We start from the raw sequence: 12,137 nt of genomic DNA on the forward strand, positions 1-12,137 counted from the left end.
CATAGCAGCACTTTGCTGGTTTCATTTCCTGACTATGCATTTAAAAATTGTAATCTTAAAGTTGTATCTATCTGTATAACTTACATATTTAATTTCCATAGTGGTGTTAGTTTTGTCCGGCTCACAATATTCACTTACTCATTTGACCTCTAATGTAGAATTTAAAAATCAATACGAGTTGATATTTTAAAGTTTAATTTTACTTTGTCTTTAATGTAATTTAAGCATTAAAGAGAGATATTGTATAACTTTTAAACTGCATGGCTGAGAAACAGCAGGTAGAATTAGCCAATCTCATCACCAGGCAACAGCATATAAACAGTTTTTATCCTGATTTATATTTTCTCCTAAGGAAAACAGTATCTTAAATTTACATAGAATTTAAAGAACTTACTACACATTCCCATAAAATTTCAAATCCTACCCTTAAATTAGAGAACTGTTTATGTCCACCTTTGTATCTGTGAGAACATTCCCTCTCCTATCCCCTCCCAATGCCCCCACACAAACCCTCTGATGGCACCACAGCATAATTTAGTCCAAAAAACCTATTAACCATGGTTTTCAGACTCTTTGAATTTTGGATTAGGAACACCTGCTGTATAGGACTAAAAGGGTAGAGTATTTTGGTGTCTAGATGAAGTTTACCAGCCAATACAGGAGAAAAAAACCCCAGAGATTCAGGATAGCTTGATCATACCAAATAAATTTCTATCTAGAACCTCTCAGGACTTGAGAGTATTGGGTAGAGTTATTATGCTACTACTGTAGCTTTTGACATCCAGATAAGAAATTATGCAATTGGAGCCCATTGTCACCCAACTCTAGACCAAGGCAAGGGGGACTTTTGGAAAATATGGGAAAGAAGGTAACAGAGAGAAGGGAAGTTTACCTTGCATTTGCAGAACACTTAATACTTTTCAAAGCAATCCTAGTTATCCAAAGATGTAGACAGGCTTCAATATACCAATTATAAGACAAAGAAGTTAAGACTTCATTAGGTCCCATAGTTTATAAATAAGTTGGGACTAGAACACAGGTCTCCCAATTTCTATTCTGTAATACTTATTATATTACTTTTTCCTAAAATAAGTCCAGTATAATATGAAAGATGACCCAGTGTCCCTCTCTAAACCCTTCAAATCATTGCAATTGACAGGGAGCAAGAAAATCAAGCCTTGGACTACAGGTTACTTATATAATGAGCCTTGATATTCACAAGGCAAAGGGCAGTCTTGTCATAAACCAAAGAGATTTGAGAGTCACTATTTAGAATAAAGCTCTACTTTTGGACTCCTAAAACAAAGATTTTGGTCCCAGCTATGACCCCATGACCTTGCATTTTGGTACATGATTTCTTACTTTAACTTTCTCTGTCTGTAAAATAGAATGAATAGAACTATATACCTCTGCCTAATTTATAAAAATATTATAAAGATAAGTAACATTAATGATGTAAAAGTGTTTTGAAATCTTAGCAGGAAAGTGGCTTCAATAACATTCAATACGATTTTCCATTTTATTTTGGAAGTTGTAACTAAATAGAATTTCAATCAGTCTTGGAGACATCATCATAGCAGACTAAGTGATAGACTTGGAGTCCTGTGACCCAAGGCTAAGTTCCCTCTTTCAGTCGCTGTGTGACTCATAAGAACTGAGGTTCCTCTCTGAACCTCAATTCTCTTACCTGTGAAATGGAGGTAAGATGACTTAATACTACTTACTTCACAGGATTGTTGTGAGATCACTTTGTAATCTATAAAGCACCATACAAATATGAATTGTTATTATTAATAATAATATCAATGAAGAAGAAATGAAATGTCACTCTTTTTTTGCATGTACACATATAGCCATATTTGAACCCTCTTTGTTCCCACACTTGTTTGCCTGTAAATAATATCAATAGACTGATGCTCATGCATTCATAATGCTGTTTAATTTTTAGAAATATATGCAGGAAGCAAGGAATTTAGGAAAAAATCTGAGACAACCCAAATTGTCAGATCTCTCTCCGGCAGTGATAGCTCAGACCAACTGGAAATTTGTAGAAGGCTTACTAAAAGAATGTAGAATGAAGGTATGTATTATGCACACTCTCCCTCTGATTTGTTTCTGTTTACTGTTAATATGAAGCCAAAGTTGCAATTTTTTTATGAGCCATTTTGTTTCAGTTAAAAATCTTTATGTGGTCAGCTATTTTCTAGCTCTTGCCAATGTTTTGAAATGCCTGTGGACTCCCTTATGTGACATGTATGATCAAGTTGAAACTACTCGGCTTGGTGTTCAATAATTTCCATAATTTGTACCCTCATCTCCTACTAAAGCTTTTTTCCCATAAAGCTTTTCTCCCACTGGAACCCTTTACTCCAAAGAGGCTCATTATGATTAAGGGTGGGTATTGACTTTGTTTGTGAAAAACAATATTATTTTGTGGTTGTATATGTCTCTCTGTACCTCTTAGCACTCAAACATTTGTATGCTACACACATCAGATATCAATTATCCACCTACTGAAGAGCATAGCTCCAAAGAAATCAAGCCTATACATAACCCCCCAACTTCATTTCATCTGATAATTTTAATGTTGCCTCTCACCATATATTTTCCAGCAACTACTGAAGCACATCTAAATCGTCTTCTTTCCACTTCCTGTTCTTTTTTTTAAGAAAGCAAATCAAAGGGCCTGGCTAATTTCAAAACTAATGTATTCATGAAAAAATGGGGGGGGGGAGTTATATGATAATTTTTTGTTCAAGTTTAACTAGTACTAACCTCAAATATCATCATATTATTGGAACTTGACATGCTGATAATTATTAGCATATATTCCAAAATTCTGATGACAGAGATTTTTTTGCTCTTTGATGTCATATCTCAGTGTTATGAAAAGAACAATTCATATCATTAGAGTTGTACATGGAATATTTTGGCAAAAAGCTACTTAACCGAGGTTATCTAATTCCCAGTCACATTGTCTTCCTTACTCCAAAGTAGCTAAGATGATACTGCTCTAATCATCAGATGCACAGAAATTATACAACATGCCCAAAGTTGATATCATATCTGCAGAAGAATAAGGAAAAAAAAACAATGCAGCTTTCCCAATCCCTTATTTGATTGGTTTTGGTTTTGTGGCTGGTACCAACAGTACTAAGTATAACTGGTGTTTGCAGACAAAACGCATGTTAGTGGAAAAAATGGGACATGAAGCAGTGGAACTTGGCCATGGTGAAGCAAACATAACAGGCTTGGAGGAGAACACTTTAATTGCCAGCCTATGTGACCTGCTGGAAAGAATATGGAGCCATGGCCTTCAGGTCAAGCAGGTAGGAAACATTAAGAAAAGCCATTTAAAACTCTAGGAAGAAAAGTTATTGAAAAATGTGTCATGACAGCAAGAAATTAAAAGCACTATTGATGGACTGAGGCTTTTCAGTTTTAAAAAGGTTTTTAGATGGGGTGGGTAGGTGGCGCAGTGAAAAGAGCACTGGCCCTGGAGTCAGGAGGACCTGAGTTCAAATCTGGCCTCAGACACTTAACACATACTAGCCGTATGACCTTGGGCAAGTCACTTAACCCCAATTGCCCTGCCCTCCCCCCTCCAAAAAAAAAAGCAAAAAGATTACTAGATGTGTGTTGTTATTGTTTACTATTATAATTTCATTCATTGAATAACAAATGTACCAGTTAACCGGAGGCAGTTTCATAAATCTTGCTTCCTGGACCAAAAAGATGTTTTAAATTATTTTGAAAACACCTAAAGAGAGACTGTATACCTGTTATATCAACCTGTTAATCCATACAGTGTCTGTCTCCTTGGTGATTGGTGAATTGATAAATGTCTGGCTGACTGCCTAAGGGAAACTTTACTAACATTCTTTCTACACTGAGAATAGGCAAAACCATATGAAATTGAAAAGGTCAACTAATTTCTCAGTTCTTATACTTTTAGTTTTCCTCTTCCAATTTCTCTTACCTCTCTTGATTAGGTCTCTCTCCCTTTCAAATACACATACACACACACATTTACATAGTTATAGTTTGTATTGCTCAAATCTGTCATCTAAATAACATTTGTTTAACCTGTCTGAAATTTCATTTATTTAATGAATATCATATACTGTGCTAGGTATTGGGAAGATAAAAAGGTAAATGAGAAACATTATTATCAGTGTAGGTACTTCTTTATAGATGATAGTGCAGCCCCTTTGTAGTTAAATAGATGACTTTTGAGAATTGCTGTTACCAAATCTTCATCATACTACTACAGATATACAGTCTGTTTCTCTTGATAGACCCTGTAAAAGCTTGCTTACAGTCATTTTGTAGTTTTTGTGAACTTAGGTCACTTCTTTGCCATAGTTAGGTATCAGGGTATGATGTTAATAGAGAAAGATAAATATAATTACAAATAAAAATATGACAAGTACATAAGTATACCAGTTAATACGGAGATTAGATGAAGGAGGAAATAATTCCCAACATGAGAGACTTAAAATGGCTTCTTGAAGGAAGCAGAATTTGAGCTGGTACTTGAAGGACATGTCAACAGGAAGAGATACAGAAGAAAGGCAAGGAAAGCATGTGATAAGTCCCTGTATTACACTAAAAATGTATGACCCAAGATCAGAAGTGACCACCTCCTGATTTTTTGATCTACTACTTGGCATCTAAAGTCTTTCCTTTCTTTTTCCCAAGTTGTAGCTATTTTTTCCCCAGAAAGTGTCATATCAAATGGAATATAAACCTTGATAAATTTTCCTCAGTGTCTGACTCCCATAAGAAAATAACAAAGCAGCATACCACATACTGCTCCTTACCTCTCTTATAATCTTTAGTCTCCATTGTTCAAAATGCTATTGAAATATGAGTTATTTGATGAACCATTTCATAGATTCTTGCTTTTAGGGGAAGTCTGCTTTGTGGTCACATTTAATTCAATATCAAGACAGAGAAGAGAATCAAGAACACCTTGCAGAATCCCCAGGTGAGTTCTGTTTTGTCTTATCTCCTTTATAGAATAGAAAGCATTAAACCTTGTTGAAAAAAAATAGAACGTCTCTGACAAGGGGAATTGAGTTTCTCCTTTATTTCACATGAAGTCATATAACATATAGTAAATTAAAGGTTTCAATATTTGTCAGATGATAGGAAGTATTTAGGTGACCCAAAGATAGACTCTGTTCTTTGTGAACTAAAAATTATTCAGTTACTGTTTATTATTATCAACATAAAATTTATGTTTCTGTTGTTAACCAATGAATGAATGAAAAAGCATTTAAGTGCTTACTGTATGCCAAGCATTGTAATAAGTGCTGAGGATACAAATACAACAACCTACCCTCAAGAAGCTTATTTTCTAAAGGGAAAACAACACACATTTATGAGTAGTGGCCAGGGAGAGGCAATTTGGCCTGGGAAATTATAAGGATGGTAAAAGGGACTAAAGAGAGAGTAGATTGAAACATACCATCCAAGGACAATGGCAGAGTTAATTTGATCATGGTTGATGATTTCAGAATTTGGAGGTGAGCAGGATGGGATACATAAAGTGAGGCAATTGTCAAAGGAGGCTTTGTCAGAAAGAAAGGAGTGAAGTCAAGCATGGATAGGGTTTTCCTGAAATAGTCAAATATTCTGCCTAATATGTAGGAATTCTCCAAAATTTAGGTAGGTTTTTCACACGTTTTCCTTTGGTAAAATAACCTTCTTCCCAGAAGAGGTAGATAAATTCATGAGAAAAAGATTTAGAGTACAATTGAAACAATTTAACCCTGTGATTTAATCAAGTAATTGAAGATTTTTGTGGAGAAGAAATGGCCTGCCTTAAGAGGTAATAGGTTCTCCATTCTTTAAAGTTTTCAAATAGAGGCTAGAGACCATCTGTTGTATATGTTCTAGCATAGGTCAGACAAAACAGCCACTGAAGTCCCTTCCAATTCAGGAATTCTGTGATAATGGACCAAGTATCCATTATCTGTGCTGGAGGCACCATGTTTGTGGGCATTGAAAGAGTGATATATAAAAAGTATCTGAACCAAAAAATATTGGACTCTATCAATACCCTCCAAAAAACAAAGAGATTATCAGTAATTACTGTCCTATATACCTAATATCCCATCTACACAAAATCTTTCTGATAGTCTTCTATACATAAAGGCATTTTCACTTAAGTTATTAGTAGTGAATAAATGGGTTTTCACAAATGATGATTAACAGTATTTTACATTTTTACTATTTAAAATATTTACATTTTTACCATTTCATACTTAGTTGAAAGATAGAACAAAATATCTTTCATATTGTTTATTGGTTATGAAAAAACATATGATTTGGCAGAACAAAATACTACTTCACACTCTCTTTTACAAGAAGATTTTTCCAAGATGCATCAGTATCATTCAAGTTTCCTTAAAAGATATAATAAGAGAAATGTCTCTGTTCAACCACTTCTGCTCAGCATCAGATAAAGCATAAAACAAGGAGACGTATGTTTGACAAAAATATTTGACATTGATGGAAGAGATCCAATATAACATCTGGATCAAAGAGGATTTCCCTGTGTATGGTGAAGTCTTCCTGATACTCATTTTTTTGTATGACATTATTTTATTAGCTCAATACCCTAGAGCACTCCAGAAGAGATTAAATAAATTTGCTCTTTCCCTTCACAAGGAAAGACCAAGTGGATCTAAAAATGCCTGTTCAGATTTTACCATGAATTTGAATGGATTATATAAAAATGATGCTTCAGGGAGTCCGGGAACCCCAATAACCAGAGTCCCTGGAAAACAGTCTGGAATGAAATCATAGACTCAAGCATTCTCTAAGTCAAGGTGGCAAAGATTTATTGTTATACTATATAGCGGGCAAGAATTCTTAGGGAGCCTGCAACCTTAGAGGAGTACAGTTAAAGTTTATATAGGATATTCTGTAGTATAACAAGTGCCAAATATGTTAACTAGATGAGTCAGGGTGGGATTAGGGAGTGGCTAAGGAATGGTCAGTTCTTAGAGGAACTTGCACTTTTAATATCTACCACACAGGTGTATTGCCCAGAATTCACTGGGAAATAGCCCGAGGGGAGGAGGTGGGGTGCTGCATGGAGGTGTGATTTTAGGCTTGAAACATCACTAAGTCAGCTAGTGGTCAGGTCTGACCAAGCTGCCACCCATCAATGTAATGTTTGAGAAGATGGATGTTGGGAGTATACATATATCCCAAGCTAACAAGGGATTCAGGATGTATATAATGAGCCCTATAGGGAGTACACATATGACTGAGTCTAGGATACATACAGTAGGTATGACCCAGTACACAGCTGGGTCAAACTACTAAATTCTACAAGTGCAGCTGGCTACTGTATCAGGAAGAGAGAGAAGTATTTTGCTAGGGTGTGCTGCCCTTGAGCTAGAGAGAAAGTGCCTGAGACAGTGTTTTGAGGCTAGGAAGAAATGAGATTTTACAAACTGGGGTTCAAGCACAGGCATCCAAGCACCCCATCATCACCTGTCTATCAGTATGTATATCTGGAACAAATAGTAGTGGCTAATGAATTGAGTCCAGAGTTGAACATGAGAAGAGAGGAAGCTGAATTGTCCTCAGTAAAATGCAAAGCTCCTTACTGACCCCAAGATTCCCATTAAAATAAAGGTCCATCTTTTTTTTTTGCTAAGATTCTACCAGTGTTGCTAAATGGCAAGGAAACATGGAATACAGTTGCCTCTGAAAAATTTAAAATGAGTACCCCAAAATGAGTGCATTGAGAAGCACATAGTGGGTATGAGCAGGCTGCAATGTAAAAACAATGAGAAACTCCATGGAACAGGAGGAAAAGTTGTCATTAATGAATTGTATTATAGAAATTGTATATAGACTGATCACATAGCAGGAAGGCTAACAAGTGGACAGAGTGCTCCACTCCCTCTCAAGGTCAGGAGAAAGCAAGGAAGTCCTCTAGCATTTTGAGTGACCATTTTGTGTCAGACTTATGGAAGAACTTGGGCAAAAGTAATCTGCATCATTGAAGGGAATTCCCAAATCAATGAGATCACAGGTCCATTTGCAAATAACCTTTAAGATCCCTTCCAAAAAATTTGGTTCATATTCATAATCTCATCTTAAGGATAATAGTACGCCAGGACATATAACCAAGCAGAGTTCATAGGCAAACAGCTTAATTTCAAATTAAATCATCATTTCAGTTAAATCTATTTCACCATTCCTGAAACATATTTATGTTCTGTGCATTACACATTAGAATTGTTCAAATGGATATTCTATCCCTTTAGAAAGGAAAATTATTATAGCAACAAAGAAAAACAATGTGTTTAAGTCTTTAAAAAGAGCTAGTAGGGTAGAGACTAAGCCCCCTTTCTTCACCCTTGATCAAACTGAATATTTTTTTTTAAGCAATTGGGGTTAAGTAACTTGCTCAAGGTTATACGGCCAGGTGTTTCTGGGTGGGTGCTAAGTGTCTGAGCCCAGATTCTATCCCCAGGTCATCCTTACTCGCTGTGCTACTTGGCCGCCCCTCAAACTGAATATTTTTAAGAAAATGATTCTTGGGACAGCTAGTTGGTGCAGTGAATTGAGCACTGGCCCTGGGGTCAGGAGGACCTGAGTTTGCCAGCCTCAGAAACTTGACACACTAGCCGTGTGACTTTGGGCAAGTCACTTAACCACAATTGCCCTCCAAAAAGCAAAAAAAAAAAAAAGAAAATGATTCTCCAGTTCTCTTTGCATTCTACCTAAATACATTTAGCAATTTATGTTCTATTGATAATATTTTGGTATCTTGATAGAGCTGGTTGAATCAGAAGAAAATTTTAAAAGTTGCCTCTTGGTCTTTAATGAAAGACTTTAAGCATTATCTGCAAATTTTAAGTTACTGATCAGAAACATGAAATTGATAGATGAGTAGAGAGAACAGAAAACTACTCTCTTCTGATTAGAAAACATAATTAGTTAATTTCATACAGACTAGCAGCATATTTACAAACTGGAACACTGGTGTTTCTTCCAGTAAGATCAGGGGTAAAGGAAATCTGTCCATGGTCATTGCAATGAACAGTTTTAGAAATGCTGACTATAGCAATGAGACAAAAAAAAATGAAAGATCCAAAGCATAGGCAAAGAAGAAACAAAATTGTTATTTTTAGAGGAAGTAATGATTTGCTTAGAAGATCATAGAGATTCAGCTAAAACTAATTGAAAAAATTTATAATGTTAGTAAAGTAGCAGGATATTAATAAACAAAATGAGCAAAAATCATGAGGCTTCCTATAGCTCACTAACAGAACCAACAGGATGAAATAAGAAAAGAAATTCCTTTCAACATAACTACAAAATATATAAACTATCTGGGAATCACAATACCAAGATACATCACAATGTGATTACAAGTATAAAACACCCTTTACAGAAATAAAGGAAAACATGACTGACAAAATATTCTTCATTGTTGAATGGAAATTTAAATGACAATACCACCTAAATTGATTTATAGATTTAGTTCCATACCAACCAAACTTTATAAATTTAGACAAAATAATAACATTAACCAGAGGACAAAAATTCTAAAATCTCAAAGAAAATAATGAAAAAAGTGGGAAAGGAAAGTGCCTAGGAGGTATCAAAATAAACCATAAAGCAATAGTAATCAAAAGTATTTGATACTAGTTTAGAAAAAAAAAAAAGAGAAAAGTTGATTAAACAAATTATTAGATAAACAAGACCCAGAGGCAATTGAATATAGTGGCATAGTGTTCAGTAAACTCAGACACCAACTATTGGGCTAAGAAATATCTATGACCAAAACTATTGCCAAAATTAAAAAAAACCTTCTGGCTAAAATTAGGTTTAAACCAATATCTTAGTACATACCACAAAAAGATCCAAATGTATACATGAACTAGAAATAAAAGATCAGACCATAAAAAAAATCACAGAAGTAAATAGATCCCATAGCTATAGCTAGGGGGGATAATTCTTTTTTTAAAAGCAATCAGGGTTAAGTAACTTGCTCAAGGTTACACGGCCCTTTTTTTTTTTTTTTTTGAAACTTGGGACGTTTGCCCTTCTCTAGTCCTGCTGCTGTTCCTTTCCTATGCTGTTCAGATATTGGTGGTGATTGGTTCAGCAATCACTTCTGTTAGCCATTGACTATTTAATCAGTAAGTCTGATCTCAAAGTTCTGTTTTAATTTTATGAACAGAAAAACTGAAACACAGAAAGTTCAAATAATTTACTTGGAGCCACATAACAATTTATGCCAGAGTTAGAATTCATAATCCTTGAGATTCTTGACTGTTAATTAACAAATGTGTAACATTAAGGAAGGCTCTCTTCTTGTCTTTTAAAAATATTAAGCAATTCATTCTCCAAATAAGGTATATTCAAAGTATCAACCTACTTTGGGTGTTTCCTGAATTTCATCTGAAAAATATTGTTCTTAAATTATTCACTTTGTATGCTATTAATAGTGTGCATGCTGATATTAATCAAATAACATTAACTAGATTTTCAACAGTCTGAAGGACTTTTCCTGTTTTTAAAAAAATCTTAAGAGTGTGGTGAGATATGACTACATTATATAAGCATAGAGATTCTGTGTGTTTTCATTGGCCTACTATGTAGGCCTTGCTTTGGTCCAGGTTATAAAGAACTACTCACCCGTATATCTAGAATAATAGTTTTAAAGAATGACTGACTCTTATGGCTAGGTTTTACCTATTGTTAAGATAATTGATGTTGTGAGCCCACACTAACCAGAGAGGAAAATTCTAGCTTACTATATTGATAAAGCAGCATTTAGAAAAGCTTGAGGGCGGCCAGGTAGCACAGCGAGTAAGAGCACCGGCTCCAGTGTTGGAATGACCTAGAGATCGAATCCCGGGCTCAGACACTTAGCACCACACCCAGAAATAACTGGCCGTGTAACCTTGAGCAAGTTACTTAACCCTGATTGCTTAAAAAAATCAAAGAAAAGCTTCAGTTTTTACCTTGTCTTTAAAAATAGTTTTTATAGAAGTAGTTACTAGTATATATTTATGAAACCTGAACCATTCAAAAAAAATTTTAAAAAACAAAAAATTCACCACAAAAATCTTTCATTGCTACTCAATCTTTCTATTCTCCTGTTATTGACTCTTTTATCTCATTCTTCACAGTGACTGTTTAACAATCTTTCAATAAAAATGTACTAACTACATACTATATGCCAGGCATTGTTAAATTCTAAATATACAAAAACAAAAATGGAACAGTTCCTACCCTCAAGGATCTTATATTTTATCAGGGGAGAAATTTTCCAAAACTTTTTTTCACCTTTCAAGTCATCAACCACTTCCTTACTTCACATACAATCAAGTACACATGTGTGTGCATACATTTCTGTTTCATATAGAAGGTTTCTCAACTGCCCTTCTCCATTCCTCAGAACTTCCATTCTTTCTTCCTTTCCTTCTCTCTCAGAGAAGATATCCTACTCTTTGCTAATTCCAGTATTGTAATTTTGATCCTGCCCTGCCTTCTCCAAGACCTTGCTTCAGCAATCATCTCCTTATTGGCAGGCATTTTCAGTCTCCCATTCAAATCTCATTCTGTTTATCACCTGTGTGACCTTGAGCAGGTCAATTAACCTCTCTGAGCTTCAGTTTCCTCATCTCTAAAATGGGGAGCTGGCCTGAGTCCCCTTCCAGCTTAATATATGATGCCTTCAATAACTACCTGAAGAATTATTCAAAATCAGTAATAATCAGAAAAAATATGCATTAAATTAATTATCATAAAATATGAGAAATGTCATAGTTGAAGGAGCTAGTAGAAAAAGACATGCTAATTCGTTACAGGTGGGTCTATAAAACAATTTTGAGAAACAGTTTAAATTTTTTCACATTATTCCTCCTCACACAGTCTACCTTCTACCCAAGTTGCACAACTAGCTTCTTGTAGCACCAATGCACCCATGATCACTATAGAGACCATGACTATAACTATCGCATGACATTCGATTGCAAAATATGCCAGACTCCAGATAAAGGATAAAGCTGAAGGATTTATTTAAACACCAGAAAACTGAATCCCAAAACCAGTAAGCCAAAGTACCAAAGATATTCAGAGGCCATAATAAC

General features: G+C 35.1%; 1 protein-coding gene across 2 annotated transcripts in view; it reads left to right on the forward strand.

The window, feature by feature from the left end:
* The window catches only part of DENND5B (DENN domain containing 5B), a 229,221-nt gene that overhangs the window by 159,361 nt on the left and 57,723 nt on the right, over positions 1-12,137 (forward strand). For both annotated transcript variants that reach the window (XM_069094863.1, XM_069094862.1), the window contains exons 9-11: positions 1,949-2,080; positions 3,177-3,329; positions 4,912-4,990. In XM_069094863.1, the coding sequence (XP_068950964.1) occupies positions 1,949-2,080; positions 3,177-3,329; positions 4,912-4,990 (364 nt within the window). The remainder of the gene's footprint in view (positions 1-1,948; positions 2,081-3,176; positions 3,330-4,911; positions 4,991-12,137) is intronic.

This window comes from Petaurus breviceps, unplaced genomic scaffold (genome assembly GCF_028583685.1).
Source record: "Petaurus breviceps papuanus isolate PSGF00001 unplaced genomic scaffold, PetGlider_PUasm1.0 221, whole genome shotgun sequence".
Classification (NCBI taxonomy): domain Eukaryota; kingdom Metazoa; phylum Chordata; class Mammalia; order Diprotodontia; family Petauridae; genus Petaurus; species Petaurus breviceps.